Raw genomic sequence first — 23,687 nt, 5'->3', positions numbered from 1 at the left:
TTCATTATAAAGCTCCTGCAGCTGAGGCTCTTGCACTCTCAGTCAGGACAAGTATTGGCCAAATACACAATATCGCAGACAGAGAGAGAGAGAAATGGAGCATGAAAAAGTGACTGAACAGAAATCACCAACCATGAATAATACCACAGAGCAATGCAATACTCAAACCACCATCTCCAGCCAACTCTGTTCTGGGAAGACATTAGAATAACATAAAACATAAAACAATCCAGTTTTACATTTGTGCTGCTGCATCACTTGGTAGAAAACTATAAATGACAATTAAAAAGCAATAAAAGCCTATAAATGAACAACACAACCAACTTCTCCAACCAACAGTCTCTTGTGGATCTCTAAAGCGTGCACACACACTAAAGCAATAATCAAGAAAAATTAAATGTATAGAAATCAGTAATGTATAGTCGAAGGATGCCTAATACATACATTACCAAAAGAGCCCAACAAACAACAATAATTACGTGTCGACTGCCCATTCAGAGCTACAAGTAAAATCAGCCAAAAAAAGCTTGAACCAATGGCAATATGGAAATCTAAAGTACCAAAATCATCCTGCAGGCTGGTGGCGCCTACGGTGGAGGCCTTGTCCTGGGACCCTTCCAGTTGGGTGCTCCCGTTCCTGGCCAGCAGGGAGGTGCTTGCGCTCAGCACAGTCACCTGGGAGGAGGTCCTGGAGGGCTGGCCTTTGGCCTGGGAGGAGCAGGGGGGCTGGGCCTGAAGGCTCAGAGCCTCCTGGAGACTGAGAGAGGAGACAGAGAGGAGGTGAGAGGAGAGTGGGCCCATTAGGACGGGCACAAGGGGGGGCACATGTGAAATGGATCACGGGAAAGAGAATGTGATGACACCAGACAAAGCATAAGGACAGATGACATCTATTCTGATGTAAAAGAGAGTGTTTTTGGTTTGACATTTTAACAAGGTCTAATTTATGCTTTTCCACACCTCATTTTTTTTGATTTGGTGATTGCTGCCATTAAAGAATATGAAATTGCCAATGAGTCATCCGCGAGTTTAAAGGGATTTGACGTGATAGCACAGCAGCTGCTCTCAGATGCTGCCAATGACTTTCCCTCTTGGGCATAAATTAATCTGTATGTTTGGATACTGATAACAAATCTGTGTTTTCTGTTATGTTTTTTTTTCCTTTCATTTTATTTGATGAAGAGAAGATGAAGAGAAGATGAAGTGAAGGTTGAAAATGAAATACAAGATCTGGCCAGAAAGCAGAACAAGCTCCACAAAGCCCCAAAATGAATGACCAAAGTCGCAAATTGCCCCACATCGATGGAAAGGATAAAGGTGAGGATTAAAAGACAATTCAAATGTGGTAGTTGTCCATCTGGCAGCATGCTCACACCAGGCGTCCCAGGCACCGTGCAAGGTTTACCTGAGCGGGGATCCGATCAGAGACGATGGGGGCGTGGGGTTACTGCCCGCATTGTGACGGCGTCGGACAGCCTGCCGACGAAATGTGCTACGCTCACGACGAAACACCACTGTCTCCTCGCTCCCCGGGGCTGGTACAGTGACAGACACACGAGCAAAGTCAGTGTGTGGCCAGTGTCTTTCAATTGCATGATTCATAACTGTGCAGAAGGAGGTGAGTTCAAAGAAGGCAATTTAGGACAAAAATAAAAAATAAAAAAACCACAAAATAACCACTAATCTGTTTTGCAAAATACAGCATGTTCTATTTGCTAAAATTAGTCCTGCCTTTGTTCCGACTGAAGTATCAAGAAAGTTCAGTTCGACTTTGAACCTGTAGTTTTGTATAATATAATCTTCTCCTTTGTGAATTTTAAATAAAACATTTAACAAACAAAGAAAAGTGGATTGTTATCGCAATATTTGAAACACAAACATTTCAAATGATGCAACATATCCTTGGGTTACTGGGTTTATTGCTTTCACCTAGCTGCCAATGTTAATGGACTTTCCTGTTATTTGTCAGTGAGTCGCCGGTTACACAGGAACACGTACAAGCTACCAGACAATGACAAATAAAAGCTAAAGGCTCATTTACTCCACAAATACTAGAAAGAAAACAAGTCATGTTCAGAATTAAATAGAGAAATAAATGTAAATACCGGTAGGCTACATTTTTTCTCAATAACTGCATGAAAGATTTACACCATACTCATTTGGCATATTGAAAAGAAAAAATAAATTCAGATTACAAATTCTGCAAACCAAATTTAATAATTTTGTAAAAAATGCCAACATCTTTAATGGCAGCTAACAACTACCAGACATTGTTTCTTTTTTGTAAGCCAAAATCTAGTGTAGTGTGGGAGGTGACTAGCATCAGACACAGTTAATATAATGACGATGCAAAAATCAATTAGAAGTAGGTCAATGTGAGGAATCCAGAGGAAATCCTGGCAATAGATTTAAAGAATGTATGCTATGGATGAACTACAGCACTAATAAGAGAGCAGCTGTTTGTTTAACCTCAGCACAAAGCACGCAGTGTGCCATGATGCGAACAGTCACACGCACACACTGGATCAGGCCTGTCACTCCATGGAAACGCCCCATAGTTACACCATAGAGGCAGCCTCTTATTAGCCACACAAAGTGCCATGACCAGGAAAGACCACAATCCAGCACCCTAATAAACTGAGTGAACTGTAAAGCATATTATCCACAATGCATCAGTGCATCATTGCAACAAAAAAACAGAGCTAATGGCTGTTGGGACGGTTTGTGGTACGTACCCCGCAGACAGGCGGATGCAGCGTCCTGAGGCTCCATGAGGATCTGGTTGGGCAGACTGTTTCTGGAGCGTGTCACCGACTCCAGCTGAGAGGCACGTCCCAACAGAGAGGCCGCGTCCAGCACTTCTCCTTCTTTGGCTTCCAGGTCCGACTTGGAGGTGGTGAGGGGACGGGGCCCGGCTGGGGCCAGGCGAGTGGGGTCATTAAGGCAGGCGGCTGTTCCACTGTCCAAACTCAGCACTCGGGCGTGAGTTTTGGCGCTGCCCGTGCTGGGGGTGCGGCGGGAGGTGCGCCTCTTTGCACTCACCTCAGAGCCTGCCACAGCCTTTCCTTTGGACGTACCGCGGGCCACACTGTGCTTGGCTTTGAGGGCCCGGTAGCGGCCCTCAGGAGAGTGGCAGGAGCGGGACGTGTTGCTGGAGGAGCTGTCTGTGCTCAGGTGATACGAGCGGCGACTGGAGGCACAGCTCAGCTCACTGTGGTCACTGGAGTCCTCCTCTCGGGCACCAGTGAACACGGCGCTGCAGGGCATGGCTATGCTCCGCATTGTCACATAGTCTCTGTGGCGGCTAGCGTCAAAACTGCTCGCCCTCTTTTTAGCCGTCCGTCTGCGCCCACTCCGCCCTGCAGACAGAGACGAAGTCCTCTGAACATTGCTCGACTTTGGTTGAGTTTTGTCTTTGCTGTGCTCCTGCTCAGCTCCAGCAGTGGAGCCGTCTGCACTGGTCCTGATCCCTGGCTCATCCTGAGATGGGATAGTGTCAACACACTCCTGGGCCTCTGGTAGTTCATTAGCGTGTGGGTTTTTATTGGCCTCTCTGCTGAGGCCTCGTGAGCTAATATTACCCAGGCTTGAAGTCCTTCCTCCTGCTGAGACTGAGGCGTCTGCCCTGTCCCGTGCACGCTCGTCCCCTGACAAAGAGAGGAGGCTCTCAACGTGAGTGGAGCTAGTCTGCTCTGAGTGGAAGCTGCTGACAGTGCTGTTGGTGTCTCTTTCAGTGCCACTGCAGTAACTCTCTGTTGAACCGCTGCTGCGAGTGCTCAGGCTCCTCAGGCTGTCTACGCTGCGCTCTCCTCGATGGGACTTCCCTCCACTCAAATGTTTGCCCCCCATGTCGCCCTGATAGAGCCCTGAGCTGCCCTCACCAGCTTCTCTGGAGGCCGAGCGAGCCACTCTGCGGGGATCTTTGTGCCTGTAACAGTCTAGTCCTGAAGTGGAGGCCACGGCTGGCTCCTGCTGGTACAGTGTGTCTGTGTCACACGTGCCTGTTCTGTGCGGTCGTGCAGCCTCCAGCTCACACACCGGGTCCAGCCCTCTCCGCGGAGCCAAATATAAACTGAGGTCCGGCAGAGATGGGTCAGGGAAAGCAGAGCCCGCTGAGCTGGACGTCCGGGGCAAGCCTCGAGTCCGGAGTTCTTTTCTGAAAGTCTGTGAGAGGTGAAGGGCCTCTGTGTCGCAGGACGAGTGGGATAGGCTGAAGTGGTAAGCAGCAGAAGAGCAGGGGTCAGCAGGGTCCCGGGAAACCTCTGAGGGGCACAAGGACGTGGAGGGCTGTAGCGAGGCAAAGGAGTCGTTTGGAACAAGGCAGTACATCTTTGTGTCTGACAGCAGATCTAAGGGGCAGAAGAGGAAACAGTAAAGTGCTGTTTGAAACTTGAAGATGCATTGTGTTTGTGTGGAAAACAATTGTTTACCGTGATCATGACTGCAGCTCTCCACCAGAGTCAAACTGATGTCGTCCGTCTTTCCCACATCTCCTGTGAAGATCGAAGCAATGAAGGCATCACAGAGCTGATCAATTATTTAGGCCTTTACCACCAGTTCCTCTCTGAACATGTGCCTGTCCTCTATAGACTCACAACTGTATGTGCATAAACCCATAGGCTTGGGTTTGTTTTAAATTAGACAAAAATCAAGTAACAACAATTATAATGGACCCAGTGCATTGATGTAGTGTATAAGAAAACACTTTTTAGACCCGGCTTTGGAACATTGCATTAGAGTTAATTACAATATCTGCCTGACTATTCTTCATGAATATGTTGAGTTTAAATAAGATCTTAGTATTTGAGGATTATTCGAGGTGTAATTCCCAGTAAAGGTCTTTCCCTCTGCATTCTCACTATTTGGGATAACACTGAACGCAGTCACTAAATTATTCACATAACACAGCCACCTCTCTTCCACATAGTTCAACTGTTTCTGGTCCAAGACATAACATCTGACCCAACAGAGCCATTTTCCCAGCTCAGCAGTGTCTGTCAAAAAGATGATCCCAGAGAATCGGGTCATGGCTGAGTCAGGACACATCTGGCTACGACAAGAATATACAGAGTTTAAAAATAGAAACCATGTTTATATACCCATATATAGCCAAAGGTCATCTTGCCTTCAGAAACAACTTTTGGTTAAAGCAATAACGTCCATGTTGATAAGCAGGTGACGGACCCTACACCAGAAAGGTTACATAGTGCATCTTTAACTTATATTTTCTTGTATGATGTTTGCATTGTATTATGGTAACAGAGACAGATATTCACATAAGATGCTATTACAGGCTTCTATTGCCAACTAACACGTATAACTACAATAAGACTTAAAATATCAAAGTAGTAAACTTTTTCCAATGCAGTATAGAAATTTGCCTGTGTATAAAGCTAATACAAAGAGGTCCCAAGCCAATTTTAAAGGAAAATTACTGCAGAATGGAAGGAAAAATTATTTGACAATGCAACGAAATGAAGATATATAGAAGTATGTATAATGTTTTAATTTTTTCTAGCTTTGTGGTACCACAAATAAACACCAATAAAAATGTTGTGTGTATAGATGCTTTGATTTCGGAGAATTGGCGTGACTTCATAAAAAGTTGCAAATTAATTACCTTTACTGATTGTTGCTCTTCCATGAGTGGCTATAATCTGAAAGTTAGACAGAGACACTTGTCAAAGCACTTATGTTTCTGTGGGTTCCATCAAATCAAGCCCACTTCACTCAAAGGACAAAAATGTCAAGAACAGAGCGAGCACAACAAAATCAGTTCAAGTTCAAGTGCAAACAGTCATCATCAAAGAATCTCCGAAAACTCTTCTTGTCACTTTTTCACCAAAGAGAAGCCGAGCACAAGGACACATTGTACAAAGGCCCTTGTGGGGTTTTGGAGGTTAAATATGTCCAGCCAAAATGCACCGCTACATAACTCTGAATATTAAAGACGTAATCTGTTGACAGTCGGTAGCGTGACTGTCATGTTAATGAAGACGCACACGTTTTACACTAAACACGAGAAATTCTAACACGTAGTCAAGGTAAGTCAGTATACCAGAGGGAAAAAATAAGCCATTGGAAGTCGATGCAGCGAGAGAACACGGCAAACCTGAAAAATAAAAGTGTTAGTTGGTATAGTCAAGAACAAACACCAGTTTCATATGCGCATTCACCGAACCCTTAATTGGAAAAATAAAATATTGTTTTCAAATGCTGTGGCCCCATGAATGAACCTGACAACCCACAAATAATTAATCCAAGAAAAACTCATTTTAAAGAAAGATAATATTATAAGGCATGTTATCATAGTTATATATTTTTTTTTTTCCAAAAATGTGGGTTGTCAGGTTAATGCATGGGGGTCACATAATTCAAAACATAGCCCTTATAAGGGCTGGACCAAGTCTGAGAGGTGTAGGGGTGCACCATAGGGTTGACACAGGGGTTTAAGGTTTTTTTTTATCATTATTAGGCGGGTTTTCTTTAGGGTTTTTTGTATATATTTGTGTTTAATTAAATGTGTATGGGTTTATTTGTTTTTAATGGAAGTTTTAATATTTTTTTTTTATTAGTTTATGATAATGTGAGCATCCCTGTCAATCATTTATAGTTTGAATATCTTGCTGGAGAAGTCATCAGAGGCGGAGCCAGACATTCTAGACATCCGGGGCTTAGCCCAAAAAGAAAGGGAGGGGGTTCATTCTGGCCAATATGATGTGGTTTTAGTGCAGTTACAGACACTAACCCTCCAAAGGCAAAGACAGCCTTTTTGCCTTCTGAGAGAGCTCCTCACTCCAAAAAACGTTGAACAGAACAGCAGAGGTGACATTTAGTTATTCAAGAAATTGTACATCTTGGTGTTCTTTAAAACAATCAGTGTCAAAACAAATATGAAAAACATGTCCCTATCAGGGCTCGAACTCAAAACACTAATGCTTTGTGGTCTAGGCTAGTCGGCCTAGAAACTAAAAGTTAGTCTTACCTTTATCAGACACCTGCCTGAGTGAGCTGTTTGTCCTGTAGTTTCTCTGCTTTAGCTTTGTAGATGAATAAAACCTGAGCCACTGCTACACCGACAACCACAATGAATTCATGGTTTGAACGATCATGTGCTGTTGTTAAACTATAAACTTTGTTTTTCAGCACATGTTCTGAATGTCTCTTTTTTCCAGTCGATCTGCTCTTCTTTGTGTCCTTCACATTTTGCAAAACCTCAGTTAAATGATGTAGAAAAGGCCAAATTGGTCAGATTGTGTGACGTGTGTAAACACCGCGCACTTTCTATGCTCCCGCCCACTTTCTACATGCAGCCAATCATACATCAGTTCAGCAAAAATAACCAATGAAACGGTAAAGAGAATTGTTGTTGTTGTTGTTGTTTTATGGCGGTTGGCATCCAATTGTTGCATTACCGCCAGACTTTATTCCCCTTTTGTTGTTGTGAAGCAACCCAACGCTCTACCTGCTGCGCTAAAGCCACTTAGTGACGTCAAGATGCATAATGCAGCTTCTATCGAGCGGACAAGCAGATAACTTTGAGCAACTCAATTGCAATCGCACAAATTCATGTTGTATTCATCAGCAAAGATGAATATTATGAATTTTCCAGCGAAACGGACAACTTTGAAACTCTCAAACACGGACTTATTCCATGGAGTCGCAGGGGGCGCTGTGCACAATTCTTCCGCGCAGGTAAATAGGCCCGCGGCAAATATGGATTCTCGCAAAGGGAACGGCGGCTCCCGCGGCTCCCGCGGCTCCCCGCAACCGTGACCGAAGGCTCTAGTCGTGAAAAACGAACTGATGACCAAAAACATGCGGGAGGAAAACTCCGAAGACTCAGACGGTTCTCTACCGGTCATGCCGGAGTTCCCCTTGGCGGAACGCGACCCGTGCGTCACTAAACAGTTGCTAAGCGACTTTTTCAAAGTCATCGCTGGGATTTCTCAGTCCAACAGGAGGAAAAGACCGGCGCTGACTACAATGAAGAGACCTGAGTCTGAGAGCAACAACAGTCTAAGGAATAAAGTCTGGCGGTAATGCAACACTCGGATGCCAACCGCCATAAAATAACAACAACAACAACAACAACAACAACAACAACAATGATGAAGAGAGTGGTGGAGAGCCTTTTGGAGAAGCACAGATACCTATACAATGGCAAGATAAACAGACCCTCTCCTCTCCTCTGTCCCTGGAGGACAGAGGAGCTGATGTAGCGCTCATCAGTGAAGTGGCCAAGTTCATCTTTGAAGACGGCACCACCAACTGGGGTCGTGTCGCCAGCCTGATCTCATTCGGGGCCGTTGTGTGCCAGTCTCTGAAGACAAACGGAAGAGAAAACTATGTGGAGCAAGTGGGCCAAGCAATCTCCTCGTACCTTCTGTCCCACCATCGAGAGTGGCTGGTCCAGAACAATGCATGGGACGGATTTGTCCAATTCTTCAGAGTAGAAGACCCAGAGTCATCAGTGAGGAACACTCTTATGGCAGTAGTCGGATTCGGATTAGCTGGTATTGGTGCAACGCTGGCCATGTTGATCCGGTGAATGTGGCAGGACTTTTAAGAGACACTTTTATTTATCAACCCGCTCTTTATTTGACATCAAGATGGGGATGAGAGCGATGTTTTACAAACTTTGCAAGAGCACAAAGTCGGACTCCTTGTTGTTATGTTGGAGACATTTTCAGTTGTATTTATGTTGGAGACATTTTAAGTTATATTTAAGTTTAATTTTCTAATAAATGTACATTCAAAGTTTCTATGCATGTAATAAATGTTTACCTGAAATCTGCTATTGATTGTTTACTTTGAGAGACTGCTTTAAAGTGTGAGCACAAGCTCGTTTCCATACCTTTGACAATGTCCACGAACCACAAGACCAGGATCTTCATTGAACATGTCAGAGGAGGAACTGATTTGCATGATTAGAGCCTGGAGTTCTACTGTCACTTTTAACCTGGAGGATTGGCATTAACCAGAAGTGTGGCTCTGGACAGTTCAAATGCAGTGAGCTGAGTTTGGACACTTATGATTATTCTAGACTATAGTTAGTCTTGGGGCTCTGTGATGTTTAAGGTTGGTTTACAGGGACAAAGTTTTATAGTTTGTTGGCATTTAGCAAGAAGAGTCAGGACACATGGTTGTTTAAAAATAATTTAAATTAAATATCCAGCTAGGAAAGTAACACAGGGCTTTCATTTTTCAAGTACTAAAGCTAAAATATGTTGGAAAGTAGAACTGTCGATATGTTTGTTCCCTACTAGTTAACAATCTTAATAATTGACTTGTGTATGAAAAAGTCAATGACGTAAATAAATAACACAGACTTTTCCTCGTTATGTGCTTCTCCTTTATCATACAAAATGTGTAGCTTTGCAAAGGTCAAAGTATTTATTCTGGACAAGTTAAACAGAGAAACATAAAGGCAGCAGTTCCCTCAGCTCCGAAAATAAACCACTTTAACTGCACTGGGGTTTCCAAGATGCTGACCAATCGTCTGTAAACAAGAAAAACATTTGGATCTGCATCGTGCCAATCACAACACTGCAGAGAGCAACCTCTCACTGAGCATGCTGAACTTTAGAAACCTTTTTTTTTACAAAGCAATTTGAAGGAAACGCTTGTCTGAAAGGGAGAATTACATAACATCATACATTATTAACACTAAAGGTACTGTGCCTGAATTTCATGTTTTTCAACCCACTTTTTCATGTATTTTGAGCCTCCTAATTATTAACTAAATATGTGCTTTTCACAACTTTCAGAAGCCCGAGCAAGTTTTGTCAACACAGTAAAGCTAATAACAACTAGCATGCCAACAGCACACTTCCTGCTTTTTGGAAAATAAAACGCTCTACAATTTGATGTAGAATGCACTCTGTGGTCTCATTTTGACTCAAATATCTGATTTAACCACATATTTGTATTAGAACAAAATAAATTGTGCAAAAAAAACAACAACAATTGTACCGCACAGGCTCTTTAAGTTGTGTAAAGAAATTGTCCTCTGTGTTTATTCAATTCTTGACTGCCGGTTGTGGAGTTTGCATGATCTTTCATTCTGCAAACAGTCCGGACTACAGAGCTTCAAGCTTTAGGGCATACACACTTCTTTTACCTGCTGGTTTGGGTCCATCCCGATATAGGAGTTTCTAGAGCTGCAGTCCACGGGAGGCGTTTCCTGTCTTATAAAATCTGCCATCTCGATCCCCCCTCCTGAATCCCTGCGAAGACATTTAAATACTATTATTATTCTACACCATTTATCCTTGTGGGGCCTGGAGTCTTTGAAATGTTTACCTTAAGATTCATATTTTCATTGTCTGGTTTATAATATTAGACAAAACTTTATGAAACATGTCCGTATTTATCTTCATCTAGCTTTGAAATGGCAAAAACAGACCGCAGCCTGAGTCCTGGGAGATTCACCCAGAGCCTATATTTAGCCCAGCCAGTTTAACCAGTCACTATGTTGGAACAAACAAGTTTCCAGGGATTTTCTATAAATCATTTCCATGTGCCACACATTTTCATAACGGTTCAAGCCACAAAACAAACAAAGCGCACATTGAGCGCCACAGAACAGCAGAAGAATGGAAAAGGGGCGAGGGGTGGGTGGAAGCACCTTAAACAATTTCAGCTTGACTTTTCCACTGTATAATAGTAACGTACAGTAGTTCTCAAAATGCCATGTGGTGGTCTCTCTGCTCCTAAGTATTTGTATTACTATCCTCTAATGTGGACCAACAGGACTTTGTGTCGACATGTTACAGAACTAAAACTATAGGACAAGATTTGAGTCCTGGTGTCATCTTTATTAACAACAAGTTTAGTCACGTTTTAGACCTGGTTTAGTCTAGATTTGGTCTTGGTTTAGTCCAAATGACACTTGGAAATCTTTTTTTAGGTGTACCTGAACCATTTGAGAGCCGCCAGTCTACAGTATACTTCTAGGTCAGTATATTAATACTTGGGTGCATTCACACTTGCACACACCACAACACATTTGGAACTAAACTAAACCTGTAACTAAACCAGGGCTAGAACAGGTTGAAATCAAGTCTACATCAGGACTAAACTGGTCTTGAACCAGGACCAAACCAGGACAAGTGTGAAGGCACCCCAAGACATTCAGATTATACTGTAAATGTTGTATGTTTCCAGGGCAGTGGTGCTGCTCTTCGCTTCTCGAGGTCTTGCTAAGCACTCTCACTGGAATGTCAGTGTGAGTCACTCATTTAACTCACGGGCAATAAAAACCTGGAAACTCAGTGGTATTTCTTCAGGCTGGATCAGACCTCAGCAGTTTCTAAAAACAGGACATGGGCCTGCCACGTTCAAGCACAAATAATGGACCATTGTTTTAAGTTACCACGTATGCGTCATTAACAAGAACATAAATGCAGGTTCTTACAATGAGAAGGAATTATGGACCGACTTGACCTTTGATAATAACTTCACTGAAGCGTGATGAAAACAACCTGATCACACATTTATTTACGGGTACAATCACACGGCCAATACAAGACCAGAGCCAGATTATTATTTCTCAGGTGGTGTGAACGCCACCTGCTTATCTCCAGTGGAGATGTTATTGCGATGTCCTGAATGTTCCACAATATGGCATTAAACTTACAATCTCCATGGAAGCAAGCAGATTGCGCCACCGGGCCAAGTTACAGCTGAAATCAGGTAAAGGCCCTGCTTGCAGTAAGAATGTATGTTTTTCCAAAGTATTTTTAGAAGCAAAAACATCTGCAATTGAATAAATGTCAGTTTAACGCCTATCTGTGGAACATTCCAGGCAGAGCAATAACATCTACAAGGAGACAAGAAGGTGAACAGAAAAGTTATAGTGCATCTTTAAATAAAATCACTCAAGACTCTTGCAAAAGTAAGAATTGGAATCTCATCTATTTCAGGCAATATTTCACCTATAAGGGCTTCACCAGTCTCCAGGAGACGGAGAGGGCGTTCATTTGAAATATTTCTAAATTAAGAAAAGAAATGACTCAAAACATCCACACCATTTTCATATCTTGTTTCTAGCCTTTGACTGACCCAGTTATCTTTATACTGATTAACCAACTAATAAACAAGCCAAACAGGAACAATATTCTGAGGCTGTAGTCGTTTCACGTAGAACGTTCATGCCAAATAGATATTCCTCCAAAATTGTTCACCCTACACCAACATACTCATTTTGGTTTTGTGAATATTATGACGCATTTCTTCTGATATTGCACGAAGCAAACAAGACATACAGCGCCACAAAAATACCCACATCATCGCTGCTCGATAACCGCTGCGCTTCCTACTCAATCCCTCCCTCTTCCTAGGTCACTGCTGCTGCCCACTAGTCACGCCGCTTTACTTCAGCTGTCACCGCTCTGCCTCGCTCTGTACGCCTCGACTCACCCGGGGCCGCTGCCTCCCTGCCTGCGGGGGGCGCCGTCACTGGGCCCGGCCGTGGCGCCTCTGCTGCTGGACTGGCTCTCTTTGGCCTTGCGCTCGACCACCTCCCCCTCGTCCAGCGCGTGGTGGAGGCGGTAGTTGACGGTCTTCAGCAGCAGGAACATGCCGGCGATCACTCCGCAGTAGATGCCCACTATCACCATGGTGGGTGGCAGTGCCTGGGATAGACGGAGAGAAACAAGACATGTACATTTACTATTACAAGGCCATTAGTCACATTTTAGAAAGCACTGCACCAGATATCATATTTATTCAGTTTTACTTTTGTAATATGACAGGATGTGAGCTATAGACGGCTGAATAATTAACTTCTATGGCTCATTATAGATACTAAATAAGTTTAATTTTGCTTTTTATTTAACATGTTTTTTTATATAATTGAAAAGGGTTTACTGGAATTATGCCATTTTGGGTCCAGGGAATAAAAAAAGTTTGAATATTGTCGTTTGTCGGGAGATTTTTCAAACAATCAAAGTTAATGCATACAGCACCTTCCAATTGCTTACATGGTGCACAAACTACTTCACAGAATACAAATAAAAACAGTCAGAAAGACAATGACAACACCAAAAACAATAGTGGTCGGCTACAATTTTCTGTAGCAACACATCACACTTCGCAAGTTGTTATTGTGATTCGTGACAGGCGTAGATAGAACGCGATTAATCTCATGGTGGTTATACATGTTCAATTTAAATGAACGAGCCCAATTAATAGGAATCAACACCAAAAAAGGCTCCTCGACACTAAAAGGACTAAATAAATGACTTAATCAGAAGTAATTTTCTCTTCTTAATAAAGTTTTAGACAATCAAGCTGAATTTGTTTAGTTTGCGCTTCTGAAATCATGCTCGTAAAATGAAAATACACAAAGGACTTACACTGTTGTATTAAACTAACACACACCAATAAATATCAAAACTAAGTATTTAGTAAAGCCTAATGTTGAATCGTGTCCGTCCACACCAGCCGACTCTGTGGTGTAATAAATTCAGGAAATGGTGACCCAATTTTTAGCAACGACATTTGCAGTTAAGAAACACAAAAATAACGGTGGCTAGATTTATGTAGGTCACAGTAAAATGAACATTGTGAGAGAAATATTACAAAAATCTCTGGGTCCATGGTATTTTTAGGGCACCAGGACGAGCTCGCTTCTCTTCCTTTAACAACACCGAGTTCTGTTCAGCCTCAGACCTGGACCAGTGCGACCTGGTGTCAACTGACCAGAGGAGAATGTGGACTCTGTCCGCTCCGTCCACATCACGGTGACAAAGTCTTATTAGAGACGAGCTAATGTTTCAATTTGGGATTTATTAGATTTCACATGGGCTGACCAATATGGTGATACATCAATAGAAGACATGTAATTAGATAATACTGTCGCGTCGTCAGTGTCCTTAAAACACTGATTGTTGCTCATCTTGACATCATCAGATGCTGAAATACTTCTATTTAAATATACCGGTACGTATAGTATGTAATTTGATATGTCGTTTTGTTGTACAACTTGCAAGTATGACAAAAAGCTATTTAATATACCGGTACTTCAAAATGTGATGTTTTTAAATGGGTGGTATTAAACAGTGCTGCTCAGAAGTAATATAGTTTGTTTCGAATTAGACATTGACTTGATTTTTCTCTTTTTAATGGACAATGCTGATATTGATCGTTTAGAATCTAGAGATACAGATGGCCAATAAGCTTTCATTTTCGTTTCCAATGTATTTTTAATTTACTGGGAATCGGAGCTTTGTAGACCCATTTTGTGCAATTTCCCCTTTTGCGCGAGTGTGTTAAAATAAATACAAATAAAGATTAATTAATTTTCTAAACAAACAATTGATTAATATGGACATAATCGCTGTAATATGGGCTTCTGTGCATTTGGTCAAAAACAGTCACTGCTTTTCTAAACAACATAATGTGGAAAAAGTTATTAGTCAAAAATGTCCTTTTGATATCGCAACTCAACTGATGTCGCTGCTTGTTAACCCTGCGTCATAATTTTAAGGCTGCAACTAAATTATCATTTTTTCAAATCGATTAGTCTAGCAATTATTCTATTCGGTTTGTTTGATTAATTGATTAGTTGCCTGTAAATATCAGATTTTCACTCAATTTGACCCAGATGAAGTTAAGAAGATGCCGATTGAGGTCGTATATATTACAGATAAAATCGTTTTTTGATCAGAAACGCTAAAATTACACGTGTCCTGTGTCATATGTCATGTGTACATAGTAAGCCTATTTTTATTTTTTATCCTATAGCAGATTAAAATTGTTCTTTAACACAAGCCCTTTTTGATTTTATATAGGTTGTTTTATCATTTTTCATTGTTTTATGCTGCACCGAATCACCAAAGCAAGTTCCTGTGTTTGTGAATTCTGTTTACTGGCAATGGCAATGAACCTTTTCTCATTCTGATTCATTTTGATGTCATTCCTGCTTGGTACGAGTCATAAAACATCTTCTCTCACACGTGGCATGTTCTTGAATCAGTTTATAGTCCAGATAATGATGACAATTATCTCCATAATAGATTAGTTGTGATTAAACTTGTTGCAGCCCCAGCCAACATCAACAAATGCTTCCTCGGATACGCACGAGGCTCTACCTGAACTGGCAGAACTGACTCAAGCACTGGAAAGTCTCTACGACGCCTAACACAAGGTGAGCACCATCTCTAAAGCTGCCTTCACATTTGTTCCACTTCTGTTTTTTTTGTCCCCGTTTAGTCCCGGTTTTGTAGCGGTGTGCGTGCGAGCGCGGCCCTGCATCGGTTTATCACACACACAAACCTCTATATAAACCACGGAGCTGACCGATGGCTTTCCACTCCCGGAATAGCAGGGAAGACCACAGACCGATACGAAACATCACGCTCTCGATATAGAAGTTGGCGGGCTTGGCAAACGCACACGACTTCCCCTGTGTGTGCACTTACAGATACAGGCGCTGTAATTCACTCTTTCTGCAATACATGTAATGGCACGTTTCCTATAAAAGTGTTGGCCGTAAATAATGCAGAAGGTGACTTTTTTTTGGCGTGCACAAACTGGGCCTCAATGATAAAAACATGACATTTTACGGAAACTGAGACGTTAAATGTAGCCAGGCCTTTTAGCCAATTATCTTCCAAACACTTGCACGAATCAATGAGCTAATGAAGCGAAACAAGCAATTACACAAAAGAAAGTTGGTCTAATTTGGCTACAAGATGTTACTTACAGTCTTACCGGTGTTACAGTTGAAATTGCATACAAGAAGTCTCTTTTCATGTTGGAATTAATTGTTTTAGATCATTGCTAGTTGTAATTTGTAGGCACTGTGTAGATGTGTCAATCAAAAACAAGATGTAATTCAACGAGACGAGAGAAAACAGCTGAACACAAGAGCGCAATGTCCACAAGAACGAGACGAGACGATATCATTTATGATAAATAAATGGTGCGGTTCAGATCAGCAATAAATTCAGCCTCGATTTATTGCTTATTTCTTCTGTCATTGTAGCGCACTTCATTTTGAAACTTCACCAGCCTTGATCCCTTTTTCTTCTCTAAACACTTCAAAAGATGATTTTCCTCATATTTGCACAATCTTGTGACAGTTTTATCTTCTCCAATCTTAATCGGCCAATGAATATAATTATGATGACACAGGCGTATATTCATCATGTGAGTATTATGTCAATATGTCTGTTGATCAAATAAAGCAGTCTTGGAGCACGCACAGGCGCAAAATAAGCATGTTAATTACAGCGATATAGTTGAATATACTTTTTGACACAGTCATTTCAGATTTCAGAACACAAAAGTGAATGTGTTAATTCGTCAAGCTCTGTCAAAATAAAAATAAACAGAGACAAAGCAAGGATAATTTAGACTGAATGAGAGAAATCATGAATAAAATCAGACTCTTTCAACCTTTTTTAAAAGCAGTAAAAACCGATGGAGGACCTTGGGGTTATTACGAGATACATTCTGTTTGCTGTGATATGGATTATTGAGTAAGCCAATATTGCAACGTTGATACTTTTGCGATATACTGTACTGTGCAGCCCTAAAACTGAAGTATTCAAGCGTAGTCTAGCATTTTGAACCACAAAATGACTAAAATTACAAACTGTCTGTTGAAAACCCATGACAGCGGCTGAGTGGGAAGATTTAGATGCTTTTAACAAGCCACCTTTTGATTCCAAAAAACAGACATGCAAACCAGGTGAACTTTGATCACGAACCATTAGACGGCCTATTTGGCAATGCACTTCCCCCGTGATAAACACATTTCAGTACTGACGGTCCTTTCACATGATCATCTCCTCCTGAGGTGAGCTGGTAGCGCCTGAAAGCTGGTGATAGGGGCAAATCAGTGAACAGTTCTGATACCTACGGGGGAAATTACATGAAGATAAGGGGGGACGGGTATTAATATGACTGATGGAAGCGAGCATTACAGCTGGTTTAAGATTTAAACATGAAGGGGGTGTATAGGGTGAATAGGGCGACCACCTGTCCCTCTTTTGATTGTCCTGCTGCCATTTAGGCCCCTGTCCCTCTCCCCACTTATATAGATAATTGTCCCACCTCTTCATTTAAACAAAAAAAAAAAAAAAAATTGGCATATAAAACATGATTTATTGTTTTCTACACAAAGAAAGCATTGTGGTTCCCTTGACATTCTGGGTTGTAATATGTTGCTATACTGCTATTTCAATCTCATATCGCACTATTATTGATTAAAAAAAAAAAACTGAAAATCATGTAGTGTTGTTAATATTATAATCGTTATCTATGAGTTTCATCGTGCCATAATAACACAAATTTGAGGTGGTGGTCGTCCGAGGCTGAACTGAAGTTGATGCTAAACAAAAGAGCATTCTGCTTTTACAGCTATTAGTAACTGGATATATAAGACATGTGCACAAAAGAGAATGGTGATGGTGCAGAGAGTGTTTTAAAAAGGTTTAAGGAGGTTTTAAAACGGTCTAAAAAAAAATGGTACGTTCAGAGTATTAATAATAAGAGTAACGTTGTGTTTAGTGGGACGCTACATTGTCCTCGCTCCGGAGAAAAGCCCGAGACCACCACCACCAGCAGCCGCCGCAGCAAACCGCGTCCAGGCTAAAGCTCCTCCAGCAGCCCCCGGTGCACAGTCCACGGTAAATACACGGACAAAACGGCGATGGATAACCGGATCCGCGGAGAGACGCCACTCACCATGTAAAGCGTGAAGGGGAAGCATAGCAGGAACAGCCAGATGTACAGATGCAACGCGTTGACGAAGGTGTTCTGGTCGGGGTCGTAGTACCATCCGCCTGTGACTGAAGCCCAGACCCCCTGCCTCAGGATCTGCAAAGTCTGCGACCCCATGTTGCGTTTGTGTTCTCCCCGCCCGAGTCACCATCAACCGGGGTGACACGCAGGCTAATCCACGGCGAACATGACAAACGCTGCTCTGTTTTCAGACCCTGGCCTGAAAATCCCCTCTGCAGCCATCTTCGTGTGTGCGGCTCGCAGCAGCCAGCTGGGGCACTGTTCCCAGTCTGCGCTGTGGAGCCGCCTCCGTGGTGCACGCGTAAAGCTAGAGGATGTGACAGTGCGGCGGCCATCTTGTGACTGTAGAAAAAGCGGAATCAGGCATAAACAGGGCCAGAAATAGAATTACTCAAATGTCCTAAATTGTTTTGAAATCTGAATAATGCAGAGAACTCTTGCTGTGTCTGTCAGAACCTGTTTCCTTTGACTTATTAAGAAAAAACAAAATAATAATAATCTATCATCTTCTTCTACTTCAACTCTTATTGTGTTTTTAGGGTGAAATTTTTTCCATCTGTTTATTTACAGAGGTGTTGATTAATATACACTTTTCCTTAATAAATAAAACATAATAATGCATACATAATTACAAATTCATCCAATGAATATTCACCTTAATAATAGGCTTACGACACTGCTCTATATGTAATGTTGAATTACAGTATGTTTGCATATCCATACATTGTGTGGACAAAATTGATAAGTATTCTAATAATTACCACAACATACATAGGCCTAAAACAAAAGACTGTATACTTTTATTATTTCAAATAAGGTTCACATTAGCTTGGTTGAACATGAAATTTATACAAGGCACTACCACAAAATGGTAAAATGTGCTCTCCTTGTTAGTTTGCATGAGTTCTTGCAATCTGAACATGGCTGCTGGAAGTGTCTCTGTTACTATGGGTTACAATGGCTGAATCTCTCTCACGTTTTACTATACTGTCGCTTCTCTCCCACCACGCCCTGCGAGCAACTTCTTCTTCGCCTCGTCATTATCTGCGTGTTGTGGTCCATCTGTTTTCAGAAGCTGCTATTTCATATCTTTTAACCTGCATTTTAACCAGATTTTTTTTGCAGAGGCGCAACTCCAGAGTGCATGACCCGAAGATGACCTCACGCAGCTGTCAGTGAGTTACAACAATGAGCGGTGCCAAATCTAACCCAACAGCGACCTTTAGTGGCTGTTTCACTGCCCTAACCAATGAGAAGGACATTACCCGCAAATAACCCCGCACACATTTTAACAATAGAACCACTTGTCTTCAAAAAGTTCAAATGGATTGGAGAAGAATTGGTAGATTCAGTTCAACTGCGCTTGGCCGATACAAGCATTCGTTCATTCAAAATTCACAGAAAATGTGTTAAAATGTTCCTTATTAGTCTAAAGTAGTAGCAGATTATCATAATCCTCCGATATCCACATACATTTTAATTATATGTATATTAAAAAACGATATAAACAGTAATATAATACTATTTTAATGGCTTTCATTCAGTTTAATAGATCAGAAACCAGCAAACATAATATCTGATTCTGTAACTTCTCTTACTCTCCCTTTTGAAATTAAAATTCATTTTTAGGAACTGAGACAAGAGACATGTTACCAAGTGTCAATATTTGACTATATATTTTACTACAAAACGTACAAACTGACAGGGGAATAAAAAGTAAATTATACATTATGTGCAACAGATAAAACCTCTGTAAATGTCTTTGTGGCGCAAGGCTGGAGCGTAAGGAACACAACAGAATGCTGAGGTGGACTGTAAACCGATAGTGATGCTGTGTCAGTCTAAGCAAACAGCTCCAGCTCTGGCATCCAGGGCAATAAGGCTGCTGCAAACACCATACTTTCAACCCCCAGTCATAAGATTATCACACCTGTTAATGAGTATTAACACTAACCTTGTGCCAAGTTTGGAGACCAAGGCGAGCGTGTTAGATTAGTCCTGGCAACTTAACTGGTAACCAACACCAATATGTGGCAGTTCACTTTTAGCATCTTGTAACCTGAATAAAATGAATCCAAGTGATGATCCAATTGTGAATCTAAAATGGGCCCGTCTCATTTGAAGAGGCTGCGTTGTTCTGGGTGAAGAGTTTGTCACATTACTGTATATTATTTTATTTTATTACTGTGGTGTATTTTGAACAGTGTGCCAGAAGAAGTGTAGGTCATTGAAGTCTGGCTCGTTTCTCTGGTGGTGGTTTACTCGGAGGAGCAGATGGAGCGGAGGACTTTGTAGCCGGTTCTCTTTCCTCCTGTTTGACAGTTTCCACTGGAGGTTCAGGCTCTTTCTTTACCTCAACTGTAAAAGGCAAAGAAGATATCAATCAGATAAACCAGTAGCAGTATATCTAACCATAATGCACACCTCAGAAGAACTTTCAACACAACAAAATAATTGAATAACCTGTATTATCTCATGGGACTTTTACAGTTTGAAGATTTTGAATAATAGCCACATGCACAGGAATAGATACTTAAAAGTAGATTATACCTGGAATTGGCTTTTCACCAGGTTTGGGCTGAAAAACAAAACAAAAACAGTGATATTGCATCATTACTGTTTGGCTGAGAAAGGAATATACAGTAAAAGTTAAAACAAAATTAAATTAAAATTTACCTGGTAAAATGTTGGTGGAAATTTTGACCTCAGATCTAAAAGGAGTGCGTCGACCCGCTGCCTCTGGAACAATGAGCCGGGTTCTTCTTTTTTCTTAGACTTTGGTTTGGTCTTTTCTGTTTGGCGACATTAAACACCAGTCATCAGATTCTCTTCAGTATGTAAAAATCAAAGCCATAACAAACCCCATACCTCTCTCCTCTTGGTCTTTGAAGTGCCACCAGTAACCTTTTGATGGATGATAGCGGCAGTAAGACATGGCCTCATCAAAAGCAGACTGAATGCCATGAACTGCAGACAGCTGGAAAAGACAGTTAATGTCATTTATAGTAGAAAAATTACGGAAATTGTGTGGCGAAACATATTATTTTCTGGCTTTTTTGTTCAAACGAGAACATTTTGATCTAATAACGAGTCAAGTTTCACGTTATTTTCTTGTTTTAATTAGAACATATTTTGCTTGTATCCATTGTTGAAAAGGGCAAGTCCCTTAAACAGGAGAGCCAGATCTGTTCATTATCTGCAGGTGAAAAGTTGTCAGTGTCACTAAAGAGCATGGAAATGAGAATTGGGACATCTTGGCGCAAGATCACTGTCCACCTGTGCACTCCAGAGGAATTGTGGCTTTTCCCTTAACAATTGCAAACAAATCGTTGTCTCCTGCCTTATGACTTGCCATTTTCAACAATGTATACGAGTCATAATATATTAAATGTTAAAATGAGAGCCATAACCTGTTATATTGTGAAAATTAAGTCATTATAACAAGTGAAACTTAGTTATAATATGAAAAATGTTTTAACAAAAAAGCCCAAAAACTGAGACACACTGAGAAACACCAAACTGAGACTTTACATTTGTATACCTAATAAATAGCGTTAGCGTGCCAACTCATGCAATCAATCAAAACAAATTGTCCTATTAATCATGAGTTAATGTAAATTATTCCAACGGTCTGTTTTGACAAAACAAGTATGTAAATTAGGCTGGGAGATGTCCCTGAAAGGTGCGACAAGCGTGGACAAGCATTGATCAGTCAGCCGCTGATGTTTATGAGTGGAGAAGATTCTAGCTAGTATTAGGCTTTTCAAACATTTATTTAGATTTGGGGGGGAAGAACATATTTTTCTTTAAAATGTTACATTACAGCATTAAAATTGGCATACAATGAGATTACTCATATTTCAATTGGATTAATCTGATTATTGATTTCAATTGATTGAAAGCACTAGTACAGATATGATTTTAAATGATGTGGATAATTCTTACCATTCTAGAGCTGATAACTGTTCCCAGGTCTGGGGCCTGGTACACAACTCCTGCTATGATGTAGTAGTCGGCCACAGGAATTACTGAAATATAGAAAGACACAGTAGAATATCAATAGCAGGAATTTGAAATTATTATAAATATTCACGAGAGTTGTCAAAAATAAATTGTTTACAAAACTGAATCTTCCCTGAATACTTTTAGAATAGTCTGGATATATATGACAGCTACTGACAGACCACATAGTTGTATTAAAGAAACTACTCATATTTTCATCTCTGAAGCGCTTGCTTTTCTTTGTTAAACTACTCATATTTTTGTTTTGTTTTGTTTTAAAAAGTTTTTTTTTAATATCAAGCCATTTACTGAGTATTAAAATAGAGTTTGAAACCTAGTATGATGACACTAATGTTTCCTTATGTTGAGTAAACACCAGACATTGTACTGTTCATAAACCATAGTTCTCTTACCTTGGGTGGGAGACTGCCTTTGTTGTTTTCTAATAATATAAAGAATAGGCTCTTGAGCGTGCAAAAGAATGTACTCCACTCCCACCATTTGACTGAAAAGACAAAATATGATTAAAAAACAGATACACAATGATACTCCTTTGTTTGATCAACCCGAATCAAAGACGACTCACTTGAGATGTTCCAGAGTCAGCCTTTGCATTTTCACGACCTCATTATTACAGGTTCTGTCATAGAAAGGATTACTCCTTTCAGAGAAATAATCCAGTACATTTCCAGGGTTAAGGATAGGAACCCAACCACTGTCCACCCAGGAAATCCCAAGAAGGTTTTCTGTGGAGGACACATTTGTTACAGCAGTTGATTTGTGTAATATAAATGAATAAAGACGTGACAGAAGCTCCCGAGACGCTAGAGTTAGCTTTGGGAGTTAGCTTCGCAGGCTAACGTCAATGAAAACAAAGTCATAACCTAATAATGCTCATGAGTACAAACGCTAATACACGAAATAATTCATTTTTTTTACTAACGATAACAATAATTCGTGAAATTGAGAAGATATGAGGTGAATAATGCAATTTGTTCTACCTCTGAAATCTACGGACGCCATGATGTAAACAATTAGACCCACAATGATGACGTACGAATGTAGCTCGGGTCGTCGGTTGATTGCGCAACAATTAAGCAGCTGTGTAGTTTATAAAGTTATTAGTAGTAGTAGTAAGAGTAGGAGTATTAGTATTATTTGTGTGAGTGTATAATGGAATAATTTTAATGTAAAACAAACAAACAAACAAACAAACAGTATGCATTGTTTTCTGCTTCTACCAAAATAAGTCATTCCTCATTGATGTTTTTTGGTTTATTGTAAGTGTGATTTTAATATGAATCATGCTTTTTTATTTCTGGACAGAGGCATTTGTTCTTCAGAGGAGACATTCCATGGACACTCCCAGACAGACAGCTGAGTCCACTGCCCCATGACTGTGACTAGACTGTTGCATCTGCAGCAGAACAGCGATGCCAGCACATGATAATGGTACCTAAAATGTGGATGTTGACATTGACAGTAAAATTATATGTTTGTCATAACAGCCTATTATAATATGCAAAAAGTATCATTTTATACGTATTTAGCATTTTTACCATTTCTCTTCATGAGAAATACTGGTAGATGTGCTGATAAACTTGGGTTTTTAGAAGTGTTGATGTATAGATGCTGAGTTAAACGATGTTATATTGATTAAACTATCAAAATCCATTACAATAACTAGATTAAATTAGATTATTGTCTAGATTCATGTTGAAAATGAAGGTAGCAGCATCACAAAAAAACACAAGGTACAAAATGTATATGGAGCATTATGTGTAGACAATGAGGCTAAACAGAAGCCTATAGAGACAAGGAAGTGCAGGCAGTGTGATGTTTATCCAACAGATTTGGCTGGAGGTGAATGCATTCCTCTAATTTCAGATCAGAGCAGCAAAGTGAAAGCAATTCTCCAGAGACTCGAG

The 23,687-nt window shown here is 40.8% G+C and overlaps 2 protein-coding genes across 3 annotated transcripts in view; both read right to left on the bottom strand.

Annotated features, from left to right (window-relative positions):
- The window catches only part of pcnx1 (pecanex 1), a 39,631-nt gene extending 21,613 nt beyond the window's left edge, over window positions 1-18,018 (bottom strand). The window contains exons 1-8 of one of the 2 annotated variants that reach the window (XM_072457979.1): window positions 17,701-18,018; window positions 12,424-12,638; window positions 10,124-10,229; window positions 5,621-5,657; window positions 4,431-4,493; window positions 2,736-4,349; window positions 1,406-1,535; window positions 561-757 (exon numbers count right to left, since the gene is read on the bottom strand). In XM_072457979.1, the coding sequence (XP_072314080.1) occupies window positions 561-757; window positions 1,406-1,535; window positions 2,736-4,349; window positions 4,431-4,493; window positions 5,621-5,657; window positions 10,124-10,229; window positions 12,424-12,638; window positions 17,701-17,853 (2,515 nt within the window). In that variant the 5' untranslated portion in view covers window positions 17,854-18,018. The remainder of the gene's footprint in view (window positions 1-560; window positions 758-1,405; window positions 1,536-2,735; window positions 4,350-4,430; window positions 4,494-5,620; window positions 5,658-10,123; window positions 10,230-12,423; window positions 12,639-17,700) is intronic. The other variant, XM_072457980.1, reaches the window with a different exon arrangement.
- Window positions 18,019-19,942: 1,924 nt separating this feature from the next.
- med6 (mediator complex subunit 6) lies at window positions 19,943-22,813 on the bottom strand. The gene is made up of 8 exons (XM_072458040.1): window positions 22,761-22,813; window positions 22,346-22,505; window positions 22,173-22,264; window positions 21,703-21,785; window positions 20,626-20,734; window positions 20,434-20,549; window positions 20,308-20,335; window positions 19,943-20,115 (listed from the first exon to the last, which is right to left on the bottom strand). Exons 1-8 carry the CDS (start codon window positions 22,780-22,782, stop codon window positions 19,982-19,984), a joined length of 744 nt encoding a protein of 247 aa, XP_072314141.1. The 5' UTR covers window positions 22,783-22,813; the 3' UTR covers window positions 19,943-19,981.
- Between the last annotated feature and the right edge of the window lie 874 nt (window positions 22,814-23,687).

Source organism: Eucyclogobius newberryi, unplaced genomic scaffold, assembly GCF_026437365.1.
Source record: "Eucyclogobius newberryi isolate DKJ021-1_F unplaced genomic scaffold, fEucNew1.0.hap1 SCAF_21, whole genome shotgun sequence".
NCBI lineage: Eukaryota > Metazoa > Chordata > Actinopteri > Gobiiformes > Gobiidae > Eucyclogobius > Eucyclogobius newberryi.
This window is presented reverse-complemented; position numbering and strand designations above follow the sequence as displayed.